The 20,130-nt window shown below is 39.4% G+C and overlaps 2 protein-coding genes across 3 annotated transcripts in view; one reads left to right on the forward strand and one right to left on the reverse strand.

Moving 5' to 3' along the window:
- Window positions 1-1,233: 1,233 nt before the first annotated feature.
- LOC101860878 (RNA-binding protein 8A) lies at window positions 1,234-13,697 on the reverse strand. The gene is made up of 6 exons (XM_005094245.3): window positions 13,583-13,697; window positions 10,165-10,224; window positions 8,994-9,077; window positions 7,190-7,326; window positions 6,313-6,443; window positions 1,234-1,901 (listed from the first exon to the last, which is right to left on the reverse strand). Exons 1-6 carry the CDS (start codon window positions 13,647-13,649, stop codon window positions 1,871-1,873), a joined length of 510 nt encoding a protein of 169 aa, XP_005094302.1. The 5' UTR covers window positions 13,650-13,697; the 3' UTR covers window positions 1,234-1,870.
- Window positions 13,698-14,792: 1,095 nt separating this feature from the next.
- LOC101861271 (kinesin-like protein KIF11-B) overlaps window positions 14,793-20,130 on the forward strand; it is a 39,179-nt gene continuing 33,841 nt past the window's right edge. For both annotated transcript variants that reach the window (XM_005094246.3, XM_005094247.3), the window contains exon 1: window positions 14,793-14,980. In XM_005094246.3, coding sequence (XP_005094303.1) covers window positions 14,913-14,980 — 68 coding nt within the window. In that variant the 5' untranslated portion in view covers window positions 14,793-14,912. The remainder of the gene's footprint in view (window positions 14,981-20,130) is intronic.

Genomic DNA, 20,130 nt, shown 5'->3' on the forward strand with positions numbered 1-20,130 from the left:
GGGGAATAGGCTTTCATAACGCAAACACAATGCCATACCACTTCTCAAGATGTTTGCTTTTCTGTTTCTATTCTTCTGTCGTGCAATCAAGCAAATAAAAATGACTACATCTATTGTAGGCCTATTGTGACTAAAATGCAACAAAAACGCAAGTTATCAAGGCTCCCGTTAAGTTTTCAAGTATCCTTCCCCCCCTTTTTATTTCACATAAGCGGGGCCTCGTTTGTAGCGCCCGAGGCGACAGACGGCTGATGACGTCACTCAGTGGAAATTTCCAGGCCGCCGGCCATTCACCTGGCATGCGCAAATGGCAATGTCGCTTTTTCCCTTAGTTACTCCCACATTTTTAAAGATTACGCCAAAACCGCTACACACAGAAATTTTAAGGGAATAAAGAAAAATGGTGTACAACGTATCAGTCAGTTTGACAAATCACAGCTCCGAAAAACCTTCAAAGCGCACCACATCAACCACTTTCGCAAACGTTTTCGACTGCTTCTAGGATGGGTACAATGTTGTCAAACTGCACACTACGAGATTGACCTCTTTTCTGATTGGCTAACAAGTTTCATTCATATCCATTCACGAGAAGCGGCGTGAGAGCGAGTTGAAGACAACAACCTTTGCGTTAGTGAGTCCCACGAAACACCCCCGCGGCGGGGGCCAAAAATCGGCAGAACAAAATGCGCTCGGTGGGCATTGCTACAATATGTCACATCTTTAAAGGAAAACCCAATCAACAGATAATTTCATTACAACCTGACACAAACTGAGCCTGGGGTAGAGTGCACCATGTAAAAAAGTATATCTATATGGCCATTGCTGTGCTACTATAAAACTTACAAAATTGTTTGATAATGTAAATCTTTTGCTTGTTTTATTATATTTTGGTCCTGGAACTTACGTCTGATTAGAAAAGTATGGCATTATTTCCTCAAAGAACAGACCATGCAGGATGCTCGTTAAGTTACTAAACATACAGTCAGGAGAAACAACTCAGTTCTCAATACTATGCCCCTTCCCCCATCAATTCGGGTCAGCCGTGCATGATCTGTTTTCATTTTCAGTCTGCCTGTATAATAACTTTACAGTATATACATATTTATACACTACTCGAATAGGCTTTTAAACAGAGACAAGCAGTATAGAGTAATTACACAAAGAGAATGTTTGAACATCTTAAGAACACTAAAGAAGAAAAATAGATTTTAAAGAAGAAAAAATACAAAAGCATAGAAAGTTTATTACTGTTTAATAAACAATGAAAGTTCATCAAAAAGTACATAATATTTATGAATATGAATGATGAAAGCTGCTGACGCACTTAACAACACTTTTGGAAACTAATTATTAAAAAAATATCCCCCTATCCCTCTCATTAAAATATCCATGAACTCTGATCGCTATATAACAATTCAAAAACAGCCAAGCTTTCAGGAGTAACCCCTGGAGTCTCCATTATGCTTTAACCCCTTCACTCTTCAGTTTCCCCATCAGAAACCATTATTATTTCAGTCCGCAGCTTTGTGAGGGGAAACAAAGGCAGTTGAGAGGTAGTGAGTCTACTCAACACTGGCAGTGAAAAAGTTAACTTATCATCAAACCCATTTCTATTAAATGAACACAATTTAGAGAGACACCCCCACCCTCTTCAAGACCATAAAACAACATTAAAGCAGAACAGTATAATGAGGTAATGGGGGGAAACACAACAAAATGAAAGTTCAGTTTTCACCAATGATTTAATTTTACACCCCATAATATCCATTACTAGCTTACTGTTGGGCAATTTTCAAGAATCTGCTTCTTGTTCATAACCAAACATTCAATAAAATACACACACACAAAAAAACAAAACAACAACAACAGATTATCTCCTTCTTCTGTCATCTCTTTTGGATCTGAGGAAAAAGACCAAATTTAAAAAAATTAAAAACACATTGCAAAAAGAAAACACCCCAAGACAAATGTCCACACGTGTTGGTACAAGAGAAAACCCCTGATAGGTCCAACAAGATTAGATGGCTATGTGTCTCTGGATAGTTCACTTATACTGTAGTGGACAATATATTATGAGAGAGAGAGAGAGAGAGGGAGGGATGGAGGGGGAGAGAGAGAGAGAGAGAGAGAGAGAGAGAGAGAAAGAGTAGAGAGAGAGGGAGAGGGAGGGATGGAGGGGGAGAGAGAGAGAGAGAGAGAGAGAGAGAGAGAGAGAGAGAGAAAGAGTAGAGAGAGAGAGAGAGTTCCAAGGGTGAAAGTACTGACAGGTTCAAAAACCTGAAATGCCAATGAGTAAAAATGCCTACGCCTGAAAATAACACACGTTGAGAAACATCGTCAGATAAACGCACACAATATTATAAAATACACATATTCCTTCAAGATACATGTAGTACATGTATTTTCATCAATGCAATCCCTTGAAAACTATCCATCCAACTGGGTTCTGTGTCCACAAAACAGCAATGTTAATTTTTTCACAGATGTATTAACTGACACTACAAAGTGTCTTATCACAATCCCCACTGAGACACACAATTTTTTTTAAAGCGCTGTGTCACTGTCACAGTCCACATTTGTACTTTTTGAACTACAACTGTGGCTTCTTGCTAAATAAGATGTCAGCAATGATGCATGGCACTTGTGGACACATTGTTTGGGGCTGTAGGTTGGGCTGTTGCAGTGGTCCAAATGTCTACCACCCCCCCCCCCCTCCCTGTAAGCCTTGAAAGACTCTTCAACCAGCATGCATGAACTTAAGTTGACCCCGTCAACGGATGGTCCCTGACACGCGCGAAACTCACACGTTGAGGTCATGTCACGTGATGCGCAGGCACGATTGGAAGATTTACTCATGGGTCTTGATGACAGGCCCAACAAAACATAACTTGGAGTTGGACAAAGCTTGTTTTGAAAGTAACAGCAGAACTATGAATAATATTGATCATTTGTGTGCCGCATCTGGAACAGTTATCAGGCCATCATTGGAGAATTCTGAGATTTCAGGTCGGTAGCTGAACAACTGGACTACACCGCAACTAAAGTGAGCAGGCTAGATCTAGGTCTACCGCTGAACACTCCTGTGTCGAATGAAACAAACACATCCTTGGCCTACACCTAGGCTACACTACTGCCCTCGGCTTGTGCCTATTGAAAGGTCATAGACCTTCACTCCTACTCTGCCTCTCTCTCTCTCTCCACGGCTACATTGGTAAAATGAAATTAGCAGCCATCTATAGGCCTACATTTAATTAGATTTACCCTCGATGTCGCCGATTTTTTCCCTCGCTATGTACGAATTGTCAAGTCTTTGTGTGTGTTTTTATACACAGAATAGTACAGGCCTCCAAGACAAAATTCGGGACCTCAAATTCTGTTCGCTTCATCTATTATTCTATGTACGTCTTGTCTACATTTAATGAAAGAATGAATTTCCTTTTTTCTTTTTTAAACTAAATCACAATCTTTAAAGTTGGACCTTGACGTGCTTATGCTTGCCCCAAACAACGCACAAACATGAGCCAAAGATATAAAAACCAGCCACAATTTGCAAAGAATGGATAAACCTGGGCAAATCACAGAGCAGACTTGCCAGATCAATAACATTGAGGTCGTAGTGTTTAGTCCGACATAGAGCTAATTGGGTTGTTTCTGGGCGTGCAACGCTCATTTTCGCCAGTAGTATGGTAACCAAATGCAAAAAGCTACAGACTGACTGTGGATTGGGAGAATGACTACTTCTGAAATTTTTATCAAGTTGAGAATTTGTCCCAAACCGGAAAAGTTGGGAAGCTTAATTTCAAAAGCCGGAATTCTGGCATATGCCAGAAAACTTTCACCCATGTGAGTTTGCCGATTTACATGTTTCAGACCTGTACTCCTTTCCATGACCAAAATTAGGAGTTATCTTCAGAAATGTCCCTAAAATAGAAGTTTGGGGAAAAAAGAAATTGAGTTTCAAGAACCCCAGTGGATTTTAAAAAATGGGATTTTGTGCAAATCCAATTGAGGTTCTTTGATAGGAAAAAAAAAAGAGCCCTGAGTATATTGATTTTAATTAAGAGAAAAAAAAAAGGGTTCCTTTTAGAAAGTCCCAAGTTTTCGTCCGTTGGAAATAGGTTTTCCAAAACTCCATAAGTCAGTTTTGACTTGCGCCTGATTTCATCACGACGCTTAACACATACATAGTCAATTTTGACGAGCGTCTGATTTGTGGTGAAATCAGGCGCTCGTCAAAACTGACTTACAGAGCTTTGGAAAGCCACTCTTCAATTCGGTGAAAGTGAGTTTCAAAGGAATTTGGTAATGCTACTGTCATAAAAATCAGCAGCTGACAATGTTAGCCATCACATTACAAAAGCGCCAGACCATTAAACACTACTGTCTTCCACATTTTAAAGACTTTCATTCAGACAAGACAGTGTCTTTGCTTTTTCTATAAAAACTGTGACTGCATTCCACATAATACACACGCATTAGAAAACAAAAACAAATTCATGTAATTGCTTTAACTCATTTCACCCAGCCTTCGTACATATACGTTGGGCCCCTGCGTTTGCCACGGCAGGTCTACATAAATTGATGTAGTGAATATTACTATACAAAAACCATGCTCTTATCCACATTTCCGGGTTTTCAAAGAGAGCTAAAATATCCTCTACGACATGTAAAATAAATCCCATCTATCAGATACCAGAAACTAAATTTTCAAAGTAGTTGAATGCCAAATTTATCAGTTCCATTTGAAAGGCCTATATCCACTAAGCATCTTGGTACCATTCTATATAACCTCTCAGTCAATTTTTAAGAAAATGGTAGTTGTTTAAAATTTGATCAAATTTGTTAAAGTCAGTCACTGGCTGCAACCCCATGTCTGACAGACAATAAAAGAGTACCAAGAGCACTAAACATCTCCACATTAACAGAGTACAATTACTATAACAAATATATGGAGCCTAATTTTTTTCAAGACTGTGAGATCATTACAAATCAGTACTTTATCGCCTCAAACACGATGATCTGTCGTTATTTCGACAAAAACACCGAGCGTTGACCCTGCCGGCGCCGCACCGGGCCCTGCGGCGAGCGAGTCGGCTCTATACTGTAGTGTACCCCGCATGCGGGGTCACATGCTTTCTGAGTCTCGCAGAAGGATTGATGAAAAATAATTCCAAGCTGATTACTTTATTCTAATAGAAAACAAGCTGATCTTTTATTAGATGTATTTTTTAAGCCGGTATTTTACATATTATGGGTAAAAAGTGATCTTTGAACATTTTGACAGTATTTTTAAAAGCTTTCTATTTAGACGCCAAAGGCAAAACACATACCACGGGAAAGCCCGTTTAAAGCTCTACAGTTCTCCCCCAATGAAAAGACGGTATTTAATCATTCCTCGTTCCGCGAAGCATTTGAATGCACCCGTGTCAATTTTCCAACCGGCCGACCACGAGGGGCTTCGCTTTCGTCGGCGATTCTCCAGCTCCTACTAATCGGACATAAAAACAACTTACACCATTGTAACGAGGAAAAGCTGAACTTTTAGAAGGTGTACAGCACTTGGTGTTTTATAATGAAAGAGCAAAGAAACAGCGATCGGAATTACCCCGATTTCACCGATACCGCGCGGTCGGAAGGCCGCGAGTGCCCGCGAGGCCGTGTTTACGCTACCTACATCTATTGCTTTGCAAAAAAACCAATAAAAAACAACCCCAAACAACTAAAGCTATTAAATATTGAGACAAACTGCAAACAAATAAGTTAGGTGATAAGCAAAACAGGAAACAGCCACAATAAAAACAGCCGTATAACAGCCATAATTGTGATTGTTAAAATACATGAACCCTGTTTTTTTAGTTTTACTTTGGGCACAAGCAGAAAGAGTGTGAAAGTAGATATAAATCTAGAAAAAGAAGGATTGATATTCGTGCCTTGAAATCTTCGTAAAAGCTATCTAGATCGTAGGTTTATTGGAGTTGCTATGGGTGAATCTAGTGCCAATGAGCTGCAGTCTGAGAAGAACTACATTGATTTCTCTGCTCTTTTCATCCTCCTTCTCTCTAATAAAGTTACCAAATCATATTTTGTAAAATCTAAGCAAAATTTCTTATTAATAGCTTAAATAGTTGGAGAGCACTAACTTTAGTGTGTCTAGTTCAGACCTATTTTTATATCCCGACTTGCTGCAAGCTAGGCCGAGATAAATAAGTGCACTGGCAACGGCCACACAGGGTGACTAGGGTTAAAGGGCAGTCAACTCATAGACATTGGCTTCAACATGCAGGACAATATTCCTCCTTTATGCTTTCGTACCTGTCTTTTCTTGGTCCTCTGACAAACGCCCAGTCCACACTTATTTTCTGACCTAAAATCTCAGTACCATTCAGGGCGTCCATTGCATTCTGGGCCTCTTTGAACGTTTCGTATTCCACCAAAGCGTATCCCTAGTGGCAAAAAAGAGAAGTCACATACCATCAAGTAAATGAGTGAGGTAAATTTCAATGTTAAATATGTCAGGTAAACTTCAATGTTAAAGACCAAAAATATTGACACATATGTGTTGACAATCACTCTAAAGAAAACTACTTTCATAGATGAAAGTTGACCAGGTAAAAAAAACTGAACACCACAGGCAAAGCTTGTTACACTGCGAAAAGAAAACTTCAGCGCTCAACACAAGACATTCATAACTTGATAATTCTACTACTACCACCATGTACGGGCAGGATGAATTTTGTAGTTTTTCATATAGTTTTCCTGCTCGTCTTCAAGGCTAGATTAGCTTGATTTACTTACGGGTCGTTTAAAAAACAAAATTCATATGTGAGACACATTTCATCTTGGACCAGAATAGCCTTCTTTGTTGATTTCTGGAAGATGAGGAAGACTTTCATCAAGGAATGTTTTACTCAACCCAAATATACAAATTATAAGACACATCCTATCCATACAAAAACTTCATCAGCAAAGTCCAGCAAGTCCCATTAGTTAGTACTAAGCAAAACTCCCACATAAAAAAAAAATCAAAAGGAGCTCGTAAAATCTTTTGTAAAATCTAAGCAAAATTTCTTATTAATAGCTTAAATAGTTGGAGCGCAATGCGTGTCTAACTTTAGTGTGTCGAGTTCAGACCTATTTTTATATCCCGACTTGCTGCAAGCTAGGCGGAGATAAGTATAAGTGATCATACCTTGAGAAAACCTGTTCGTCTGTCCAGGTTCAAGTGCATGTTCTTGATCTCTCCATACTCCCCAAACTTCTCGTAGATGTCATCCTCCTGAGACTCTTCATGGACACCAGTGACAAAAAGAATCCATCCTTCCACAGCTACAGAAAAGAAAGAAACAAGACCTCTATATGCACTAACACTTTGATGAGAAGCTTCCCTCAAACTAAAAATAAGGTTTGCAAGTACTCCTAACCCTGGAAGTGCGATGGCCCTATATATTAGATGTGAGCCGGGCTACCCGGGAAGCTCGATGGCTCTATATATAGGGCCGACCTACTTCGACTGGGAAGCATGCGAGCCCTATAGAAAGGGCATAGACCCTGACCATCTTTAATGGAAAATTTCAATGTTCCCTATGTGGTAAATGATGCATTAAATTGCAGGTCAAAGTCATAAATAGTGACCAATGAGTTTGCAAGTTACTTTGAATTCGTAGCACGTCCCTTGGCCTAGACATGATCTACAAAGTGATGCGGTCCAGCTGAACGACTACATGCTATGTGTTATCAACTGTTCTGCTGTGCTAATGAACTAATTGTTGACTTCATCGTGTTTTGCACTTTGTATGCAATTGTTTGATTGCTTATCATTTTTTAATGGCTCATTCTATCAGCTTTGAGAAAAGATATCGTTTTATATGTCTCTTATCATCTGTTGAGTCATAAATGGTCATTTTTCAGTAGCAGGACGGAATAAATCTCTGATATCTCAGCTAATATCCCCTCCATCAAACCCCCATGTATACAACCGATCAGCCATGGCAGCAGGGCGTTTGGGGCAGGTTACTTACGGTGAAGTGCTGCGCACTTCTTGGGTTAAGATACTGAGTGTGATGAAACATTTCCAAGGGTACCATAAGTGGGCTTTTCACACCCCAGTCTTGACTTTGAATAGTACAATGCTCACATCAAGTCAAACAAAGTTCTCTGGGGACTTAAACTCAGTACCCTTATACGTCTCTTCCCCCCCCCCCTTCTTTGTTTTACTACCTTTCCAAAATCATAAAAGAGTCTCATTTCTACAAGCAGTTTCATCTGCTAACGGCAATTACAATTTTCTATTAATGCAAACTGATCATGAATTTTCCAAGATCTGCTTTACAAAGTTAAGCTGTCATCAAAGAATCAAGATTCTGTTTTCCATTTCATTAAATTTCTAATTTATGAAAAGTGATGTGGGGTCCTTTTGTTCATAAACAAAATGCTCTTTAACTAAACTACCATGAGTTGATGGTTTTCACTCCACTCAAGATGTCACAAAGCACTGTTTAGCTAGTGACGACTCGCATGAACCTTGCTTAGTTTTACCTATTTTCTGAAGCCGCAAATCTGTTGTAAGCTGACAAAACGCCTTATTACATTTTTGGCGTAACAATTTTTTATTTGCAAGATAAAAAGCCTGATCCGTTACCCTACTAATGTGAAAAATCAAAGTGAAACTGTGATAAGTGTTCGAATAATTTAGAATTCAAATTTTGGAATAATGCCTTCTTAAAAAGGTTATCTGACTCTATCTGGAAACTGCTGTGGGTTTTTTTTAAAGGCGTTTTGTCAGTTTACAGCAAAAATAAGAGTACAGAAAAAGATGAACTTGGAAGACAATAAAGGAAAATCAGAAACCAATCCAAGTAATTGTTTTTGATACAAATCAACCCCCTAGGTATCTTGCCTAGCACCAAATCTTAATAAGTTTGACCGGCTCTGTACTAACAAGGAGGCACTCTGCACTGTTTAAAACAGTAAGAAATAAAAATAAATCTCTTTACATCTCTGAGGTCCGGGTCCCTCAGACTCATCATATTCAACTTCCATTCCTTCATACTGATCGACTCCGCTGCGCGTGGGGCCCTCTGAAACAGACAAAAGACAGTGTGAATGTGAAACAAACATTTATTTAACAATTACAATTGAAAGAAAGAAACGTGCAATACCAAATGGAGATTCTTGAACATCTAATGCCACAGCATGTGTTCACATACTGTCTCTAACAGACTACATGATACTAAAGCATAACTGTAAAAAAAATATGAAGAATACACATGATTTTGATTAATTGTTGAACTGTCACAGCCGAAACACTTACTGCACTAGTGTAGTTATTGTCATCGAGTTAAGTTATGATCTCAATCAAAAGGTAGGAAACATTGCATAATGATAAGTAAACAAAAGTAGCTTAAAAACAGCTATCATGTAACATGGAACAGCTTATACAACAAAACAATGTCATAGATCAACTAGTTGGAAGCTTTGCATGATTAGCAGTCAAAAGTAAGGTAAAAACAGTCATCACATCAAATGGAATGGCTCATACAGTCAAAACTGTCTCAGACAGCCACCCACTGTCCAGAAGAAAAATGGCCGTATCAAACAGGCGGTGTCTTACACAGTGTCATCCTAATATAAAAAATATGCAAGGGAGGAAATGGGAAGTGGCATTTGTACAGGTGGTTGTCTTACACAGGTGGCTGTTAAAGCAAGTTTGACTGTATTTGTGTCACAACACGGAGGAATCAAGTGCTCGTCAACTTGTAAGCACATGGAGTTATTGGTATCACCTTGAAGCCTGTTTCTTTGCCTTGCTTGTGAGGGAAAAAAATACCCATCTATCTCAAAAAGAAGTCCAGATATTTGCGATTAAAGGAGGTGGGGGCCGCTTGGTGTCAGAGATATAATTAGTGAGAAAATGGTTGCCAAAGACTGGTGACTTTCAGTGTCTTTGAAACCCCAAAGTTACATTTTCTGTGCTTTTGATCAACCTTCTTCAATAAATCCACGTGTTTTTAAGTTATCAAAAAGGATGCTGAGCCCCCCCCCCCCCCCCCCCCCCCTGAAAAAAGTTAAATGAAAACTGACCAACAGGCAGTAAATGTCAATTTCTTTGACTTCATTATTTTAGCGAGCACCTGATTTCACCGAAATGACACAATGTCTTTTTACCTCCACCAAATCCTCTGCCTTTCCTCTTTTTTGCCTTTTCTTTAAGCTTTTGAAGGCCCTCTGAAACATGAAACAAAAATCATTTAATAATGTCATGAGAAATCATAAGTATAATTGAATCAAGACAAATTATAACAATCCACATGAGGAACAATGTACATACTCCAAGACTCGACAATCTAAAGAAACAAGCCTGACTATGACAGATAATGACCAGTCAAGGACAATCTTGGCATCAGACTTGATTAAACCCCTTTGTGGCCAGGGGGTGCACATTCCAACTGTCAGCACTGATCTACAGCTAAGCTAGGCACTTGGATAAAAATGCTTTCAAATTGCTTTAAAAACAATACCAATGCAAAGAGCTCAGTAACATGATTCCAACGCTACCTTAGTTATTGCTCCATGTTGAACCGTTTTTGAGATATGGCATTTTAAAGATCTTTTCCAGGCGAAAAAAAAAAGAAGAAAAAAAAGGCAATTTTTGTGATCGAAACAGCAAGAAAAATAAGGGAAATGTTAGCTGCTTCAATATGCTGCTGCGTACATGCAAAAACCAAACATTTTCTGAAACCTTGTGATGTTGAGGACAAAATAACAGTCAGACGAGATTTTTAAAACATATCGTGGTGGGTAATATTATACAACACTGTGTTGCGTAATGTGACCGCATCGTCCTGCGGTCAATATATTTTGCCATAACTTATTAACAAAACAGGTCACCTAAAATAAGATCAGCATTGCAATGACCACGAAAAACCTTTTTTGTCAGAAAGTGTTTGCAAATAGGTGCATGTTGTAGCTGTATTTCCATAGAGCATAGAACTTTTTCAATTTTTGAAATCCATCAATAAACAAAAAAGTTACGAATTTTTTAATAAATTAATTTTTGGTACACTTTTATAATGAACCCCCCCCCCCCCCCAAAATATGGCACGTTCTTTGGTGAGTTTTGAGACAATATAATTTGTCATTCATTTCTCAGAGTATTTAAATGGAACTTGGCAACCCAGTACATTTTCTAGTGCAGAATCTAGTCCTGCTTTCAGATTTTTCAGATCCTACTTCTTGAGTTTTATGAAGACGTTTATAAGGTAAAAATGTGGCGGTTTTCAACAATACTTGTCATAGCTCGCCTATTATGTAAATGAAACTTGGCAGTCCAGTAGGGTTTTTAATGCAGAATCTAGTCATGTTGTCAGATTTTTAATATCTATCATATTTTTTGAGTTGTAAAGACATTAACAGGTAAAAAAGTGGCGTTCTTTACAGATTTACAAAGATTATCAGTCCAGATTTACAAAGATTATCAGTCATATCTTCTCCCAAACTCATGATATTTGAATGAAACTTGGCAACATAAGAGGTTCCTCCATGCCAAGCAATGCTCTAGATCAATTTGTCTCAAAAATGTGTAGAGAACTGGATTTATTAGTCTAATAAATCCAGTTCTCTACTAGTAAAAGCATGCATACTTTGTAATAGAAAATAAGATCGTCTCTGTGTATAAATATCCATTGTTGGATAGTGTCCTATTGTGTGGTAGATTAAGATGCGTTTAGATAATATAGTTTACAAGTCATGGGAATATTTCGCAAGTGTAAGCTACAACTCATACTATAAATGTAATACATTTACACCCCACCCCCCCCACCCTTCTCTCTCTCTCTCACGTACACACACACACACATGCACGCACACACGTGTGAACGATAACAATGTATAAACGGGACTATCTTCCGAGACAGGACTAAATAAGTACCATACTCTTTAATAACAATCTTAATGCCTCACTTTTCCAAACAGAGGACACAGGACGAGTCCAAGTGTGTGCTTTCCCAAGAGGGGGGAATAGGCTTTCCAAACACAAACACAATGCCATACCACTTCTCAAGATGTTTGCTTTTCTGTTTCTATTCTTCTGTCATGCAATCAAGCAAATAAAAATGATACATCTATTGTATTGTGACTAAAATGCAACAAAAATGCAAGTTATCAAGGCCCCCGTTTAGTTTTCAAGTATCCTTCCCCCCCTTTCCGGTTCACATAAGCGGGGCCTCGTTTGTAGCGCCCGAGGCGACCGATGGCTGATGACGTCACTCAGTGGAAATTTCCCAGCCGTCGGTCATTCACCCAGCACGCGCAAATGCCAAATGGCAATGCCGCTTTTCCCTTTAGTTACTCCTACATTTTTAAAGATTACGCAAAAACCGCTAAACACAGAAGCATGACATTTTAAGGGAATAAAGAAAGAAAGTGGCTATTCTCACCCGCCCGGAAGTTCTCGCAAGATCAACTCCTCCCCTCTTCTTTCTCTCTCTGTCTCTTTCTGAATACTGTCTATCGGTGTGGATGATCAAATTGACCAAAACAAAGTTAAAAAATGATGTTAAAACACAAAAGTAAATAAATTTGGTTGTCTACAAAGATGCTACGGCTATTTAACTTTTCGAATCGAGCCGAACTACGCGGGTCGCCATTTTGTTTTGCCCGGAAATTCTCGCGCTACTCCTCTCTCTCTTTCTCTCTCTCTCTCCACTGCCCACAGACAAAATTGTACGCTTTTAGTAGGCTACAGTTGTAATGGAACGTTTGTTCACGGCACAGAATTCTACAATTTTTCCTCACAGTGTAGAATTCTATGGTTTAGGGTGAACGCAAAATTTGGTGAACGCGCACCGGGTGAGAATAGCCACAAGACTCGCCTGCACTATTCTCACTCCGGGTGAGAATAGAGGTGGCCATAAAGAAAAGGGAATGGTGTACAACGTATCAGTCAGTTTAACAAATCACAGCTCCGACAAATCTTCTAAGTGCACCACATCAACCACTTTCGCAAACGTTTTCGACTGCTTCTTGGTGGATGGGTACAAAGTTGTCAAACTGCTTACTACAAGATTGACCTCTTTTCTGATTGGCTGCCAAGTTTCATTCATATCCCCATTTAGGAGAAGCGGCATGAGAGCGAGTTGAAGACAACAACCTTTGCGTTAGTGCGTCCCACGAAACACCCCCGCTGCAGGGGCCAAAAATCGGCAGAACAAAACACGCTTGGTGGGCATTGCCGCCGCAGCCTCATTGCGCTAAGGCTAATCAGCACAAAAGTTCTAAAGTTAACATTTGTGTCCGCAGCTGCTGCAAACTGTTTGTAGTCTAGATCTACCTTAATTAATGATAATACTGTTTTTAAAATTCATTTTACATGTTATCGTTAGAATGTTTCTTTCATTTTAATTTGTCATGTAAATGATCAATAACTCTGTGACAGATTCTATCGAAAATTGGTGCTTGACAAGTGTGTAACGATTATGTTTTTAGTAAGACGAAACACACGTCCAGAAACAAAAACAGGCCCTAAAACAAATAAAAAGTCAATGTTTTAATATCATCAATATGTAAGGGTTTTTTAATTTCTTACGGTCTCCCTCCTCGTCGATTTCGAAATCATCGTCGTCTTCCTTCGTTACTTGCAAAACGTCCGCCATTTTGAATTTAGCATGAAATTGGAGTGCTACCGTACGAATCTTTTGCAACTTATGCACTACTGCCTCACCCGCTACCCAAGGGAGGCGGTGGCCCTGGCGAAGAGCACACTCTTCGGGGCTCCGAACATTTCGAACGGATAGGCTACCACACACACACACACACACTTATGCACTGGCTCTGAAACCAGTCCTCCAACATGTAGATTTATCAATAAAAACAAGGAGGAATTAGGTTTAACCACCCCCCTCCCCCCAAAAAAAAACAACAACAACACAAAAAACCCATATTGTTTTATACCATTATGAATCCCATTGTTGCACCTCTCTCTTTATCCGGTCAGATAAGACAGCATCACCTTGGGGGTTGAAACGATTGTTTACAATTACAATGTACTTCGACTGGTGGGAGTTAATGTGAGAATCCTTTAGCAACAAAACAGAACTGACCTAAGCTGGTGAGTGTAGGCCAAGAGAAAGTGTTTTTTTTCCCGGGGGGGATACTGCAGAGAGAGAGAGAGAGAGAGAGAGAGAGAGAGAGAGAGAGAGAGAGAGGGAGAGAGATAATCGTGGAGAATTGGAAAAGAGAAATTAACCCTTAAACGAAAACAATATTTAATATTAAATAAAATTAATATGGCAGGGCTGAACTCAAGGGGAAAAGGGTAGGCCATATCACATTTCTAAAATATGTAATTATTTCAGTATGTACCATCAACTTGTATTTGTGTGCTCTACATGTGTGCTATAACTATCTATAACGAACGTATTATTATTATGTTCACACTTAATCAAAATAAAGTATGATTCACACTAGATCTAGTCGCCAAGAATAACCTAGCCTAACTTTAATGCTTTGAAAAACAAGGGGAAAATTTGTTTATACAACAATAAGAAAAACGTCGGCAGATCATAATGAAAGAAGACGAAAGTACAAGACTGGGTGAAGAAATGAGAGATGGAACTTGCTAGATCAAGGCGAACAGTTCAAAATGATCTGAAACAGTGTCGTTGGAAACTTGGAAGTAAAAAAAGCGTTGAAACTGTAGCCCAAGGAGCTTAAAACAAACTACGGAGCCACGCCTAATGAGCTGGACTTCCGGTTAATGTCTTTCGCTCTCGCTCGCTGATTGGTTGAGACAAAACTTGACTGTGCAGTGCTTGATTTTCAAACCTGAGACTTATTGGATGTAAACAATCGTGCGTTTATGTCAAAAATTTGTTTTTAAAGCTAAGGTATATTATAATATTTTACAAGAAAGCGCGATGTCTTCAAAGGCAAAGGGAGAAGTGAAGGAGAAGAACCAAAATATTCATGTTGCAGTCAGGTGCAGGTAGGACGGGAAAAAAATGATGTTCTCATTAAATCACATCTTCTTGTCGTCAGAGTCAGTGTCAGGCTGAGGATTTATCTGGCTGGGCTTTGGCTTTGGCAGCAGGCTAGAACTAGAATAACAATTTAGGCTAGATCTAGAAACCTATATAGATTCTAATTATAATTAAATATTATAACTAGATCTAGATATCTATATCTAGTCTAACTATAAAACTGTCGTTGGGGGATTTTACGGTGTAACCAGAACTCTAGTCTACTCTAGATTATCTAGATCTATATTCTAGATCTAGAGTCTATGCCTAGATATCTAGATCTAAATCTAGTTAGATATCAAGAATTACCGGCACTCCTTGGCCTTGGATATGGTGGTCCCGACTTCTGTGTAGATCTAGCCAAAACTGGGCACTCCTGTACAATTGCAGTCCCGTTTAGAGGTAGAAGTCTACTCGTTTTGACCTTACCAACGATTACTTCTGGGGTAAATTTTTACTTTCACTCCCGCTCACAAATGCACTGCTTCAAGGGGTGTAGTGTAGAGAGTAAAAGAACTACACTCTATAAGAACTATTCAGGAACGGAGTGGTTATCCGTATAATTGTGCGAACAACTCTGACTCTGTCTAGTTATCCGAACAATATTGTACCATACAATTGTGCGAACAACTCTGTCTAGTTATCCGTACAACATTGTACGCACAATTGTACGAAGTGCTGCAGGTATCCGTACCATAGTAGGCCTGTATGCCCACAGGCCTACTACTACTACTACCTACATGTTCTGTCTTAGTAGATCTAAAGATCTAGATCTAAACCAAGGAGTTTAGAACTAATGGAGCCTCATCTCTCTCTTCGCGGCGCCACGAGCAGTACGCCGCGGTGGTGATCAAATATGGCCGCCGAGTGTGGGCTAAATCTCGAACTGTGGCGTTTCTTTTTATAGAATCTTATCGGGCTGGGCCACGTTGTGGGGGTGGGCGGGGTGGGGGAATGCACGCAAGGAAGAGGGGATGGGGCAGGGATGAAAGAGGAGGGGCGGGCCTTGGGAAGGGACGAAGGAGAATGGGGAAAATTAAATAAAGGGAGTGTATACAGACCCGGTAACCGGGAACAAAGTCACAAAGTATACAGACTCGGTAGGGGAACTCTTTTGTGATTTCGGAGAGTTTCAGCGCCCTCTTGGCTCAGGGTAGACCTAGGTTCTTCTAGATCTATGGTCTAGGTCTAGATCTAGGCGGACAGACATAAATCTTTCATCTAGTTTTGCGGCTAACCTAGATCTAAATGAAGATTGCAGATGTCGTTTCGATGAACGATGGTTTTTTCTCTCTCTCTCTCTCTCTCTCCTCTGTGTATCGCTCGCCTTCTCTTTTTCTTTGTTTGTCTCTGTATTTCTTTGTCCCCACCTATTTCCCACTCTATCTTTCTCTCGTTCCCTCCTGCCAACTGGGGCATGTCATATACATTTTGCTAGCACCCCCTCTCCCTCTCTCTCTCTCTCTCTCTCTCTCTCTCTCTCTCTCACACACACACACACACACACACAAAAGATTTCTACCGGGTCTGAGGTCTGAAACTTCCCGAAATCACAAAAGAGTTCCCCTACCGGGTCTGTATACTTCGTGACTTTGTTCCCGGTTACCGGGTCTGTATACACTTCGTTTAAATAAAAGAGAGTTATATATATATAAGAATAAGAATACTTTTAAAAAATTGAGTATCTCGGTCTTTCTGCTGGGGTGTTGTATCCCTTGCCCTTTCAGCCTGGGTTGGCCTTGGCAGGTAGCGCCGGAGCCAGCCTCTTATGAATGTTAATGATCTAAATTGTGTTGCTGGGGGCATAAAAACACTTTCATTCAAATTTTTTTAAAGGAAAACAACTTAACTGTGAAAACTTCGGTCCACTGCAGCATCATATCGGTTCTTACACTTAAATGCAACACAGATGCAAGGCATTTTTACACTAATTGACTTGCCTAATCTCAAGGACCTCGGAATAAAACCTTCTTTCTTATATAGATTTCAGTGCGCAAGTCGGGCATTCGCTCAGCGCAGGTAGACCACAGTTCCACCGCGAGAGAGGGCTCCAATCAGGCGTGCGGTGCCGCCCACAGAGCATCCTCCATTACTTTTAAAAATTAATCTCCTTGATCTAGACCTAGAGATTCTAGATCAGTGTTTCCAATATCCCACCAGCTGAAAAATTTAAATTTTTCGTCAGACCTCATCTGCCGATCTGATGCCAGCCGCCTCATGCCTCATGTAAAAAAAAACAACTAGATCTAGATCTAAGTCTAGATTTAGACTCTAGATAGATAGATCTAGAAATGTGTGTTACGTTGAAATCGTGCTGTAAAAATATTTAAGCTTAATCTACCTCCTTCTGTTGATAGTTCTGATGGCCGAAATGACAGTCGTGTGTCTGCGTTAGAAGAAGATTATATTTTGAGTGTGGGTTCGAATCCCGGTCCCGGAAGTTGTTTTTTTTATTTGTTTTTTTCTTCTTCTCTCTCCTCCCCCGACTGACCAACATTTTTTCCCCATAATTGCATGTTTTTACTTCAAAGATTTCCACTCATGGTTTTATGTAAAAACAAAGAAACTATATTAGTGTATAGATCTAGTCATAATTATAGATCTACATATATTTTAATGATGTAGCCTACTTTTCCTTTTAGGCCTACCAATTTAGGCCTGGCTAAAGTTATTACATTGATGCTCAACCCAGGGGAGAACCAACTGGATGACTAGATCTAGTGATGTAGGCTTATTTTTACCAACAACTTCCAAAATTCGAATAATTGTACGAATTACTCTGTCTGGTTATAAGTACAATTGTACTAATAACTAGTTAGAGTTGTATGCACTATTGTACCAATAACCGCAGCCATTCAGGAAAGAGTTCAACCAAAACAAGTTTATGTTTTTCCAGCAAGAAAAAGACATTTTCATTTGCGCCGGGTACCAAACAGGCAACATAACAAAAGGTGCGTAGGTAGTTGGGAAGATTGAAGAATACTGGACCACTCGTATAATTTCGTGAGAATGGAGGAAAGGGGGGGGGTTCAGGGAGGCCTCCCCCCTGACAAATTGTTAATGCGAGATTCTCCATAGAAAGATATTAAAAACTGGGGGGAAATCATGAATTCCTGAGGTTGAGACATAGGCAAGAGTAGTGCCAGCCTGTCCGCTGGTCCGGTATTCTTCAATCTTACCAGGTAGTTCACAAAGAAAGTAAGGAGGATGGCTAGAGAAAGAAATTAAAAGATAGCAGTGGAGACCTCAGCAAAGGAAACGTCAGACAGAGTGAACGTGTCTGCATAGGTCTTCAATGTGTCTTGTGTCCCATGCTCAAGGCATCCGCTCTGTACTATAGAACAAAGCTTGTCATGCATAACTTTACCGTCTACAATATGGCATCCCAGGACGTGAAATGTTATGTTTGGCATGAGGTTGAAGATGGACTAACTTCTGTTGAATTTTCATCTTGCATCGTAGACTACAATCCCTTGTTGCTAAATCCTATGGCAGAATATAGGCTACTGTACAGTGGTGGATGCCTTTACCAAAATAAAAATGCCTCAATCGCCAGTGTCATCTCATCTCTAGTTAGTGAGTTCAATAACACAACTGAACAGAAGTATAATCTCAGAAAGAGGCACACTCAAATGGAGTTTGGTCTAGTAGTGTTCCTGGCGTCATTGAACGATCCCTCAAAAACGCTCTTATAAGACGTACCTTCTGACTTTGTTAATGTCTTCAAACTGGCATTTCAAAGCCTTCTGCCATATGAAGTCAAATACTGAGATGTTTTCTTCAGAAAATATTCATCATTGCAAAAATACTTGACCTTTCAACCAGGAAGAAAAGTCGAGGGTCGCAAAAGTGGTTGACACACGAGCGTTCCGCTGTTGCTCACAAGTCACAAGGAGACATTCAGTACAAGCTCGTTTTCTGTGACGACTGGCAAGACATGCCCAAACCCTGCAACCACAAGCCATCAAGCACCACTGCCCCTGCACTCCACTTACAAAGAAAACATATGATCTCAAGTACAAAATATCAACATGGCCAGTGCTTTTTATGACACTTTGGAGCACTGCTTTGTTAAAGTATTTTGAAATATATAAAATTTAACTGTGTGCAGGAGAGTGTGTGTGTGTCAGCATGTAGGTGATGAATAAATGTGACACATATTTTTCGAAGTATTACAACGTACACAATTAACAATAACTATATTTTCAGTAATACTGTGAAGCAATCACAAGAATATGTCGTCATTTTAATACTTGTTATCATGTGTAGGAATGTACTAACAATTGTCAAAAGTGCAGTTTGATGATGTCTGTAATAAGCTGGTAAAATAGTTTCTACTAGAAAAAGTCTACAGACTATCAATAATAAGCTGTGAAAAGGTTGTATGATGACTTGTCTTCTAGTAAACCATGCTTTTGACGTAATAAACTGCAGTGCGCGAGAGCTTAGTACATTGTGTCAGAGTAAAAAAAGGATCGAACAATGTGCCTATTATCTCATTACAAAAACACCTTTTCACAAAACGATTAGTCTCAACCAATCAATATAATGCCTTTCCCGTTGTTCATTATCAGTTTCAAAGTGTACATGTAATTTTTAAAGAATGAAACAGTTTTTTCTCTCTCCTGAAAAATGTTGGTTTTAGGGCTATTTGACATTGTATCATGTGGCCGAAGATAAAAGGATAATATAAGTTTAAGATTAATTATTGTTGTTGTTTTCTTTTAGCAGTGTTTTAATGTTGTTGAATGTTGAATCCATATTTTTAAGTTTTATTCAGACAATTATAATGTGATTCTACTTGAAAAGAATTACATTGATCAAAATACATCCAAGGTTTTTTTTTACTCATCGACCCGTCTCATGTACTCGATACTTTTTTTCTAGTAGTATTTTGCGTGCTGAACACGAATATATATATATGGCCTTCATTTTTGCTGCAAATCAATGGTTCTTGATGTTTGAAAACAGAACTATATTAAAGCAGGGTTAATGGCGTAGTAATATTTGACTTGTTTTTAACAGCATTGATTTCAGGGGGTGGGCATGCCCCCTTACATTTCTCCATGATTTGATGTTTTATCAATTAGGATTGATATTTACTTGAAAACAGCTG

This window comes from Aplysia californica, unplaced genomic scaffold (genome assembly GCF_000002075.1).
Source record: "Aplysia californica isolate F4 #8 unplaced genomic scaffold, AplCal3.0 scaffold00078, whole genome shotgun sequence".
Lineage (NCBI taxonomy): Eukaryota > Metazoa > Mollusca > Gastropoda > Aplysiida > Aplysiidae > Aplysia > Aplysia californica.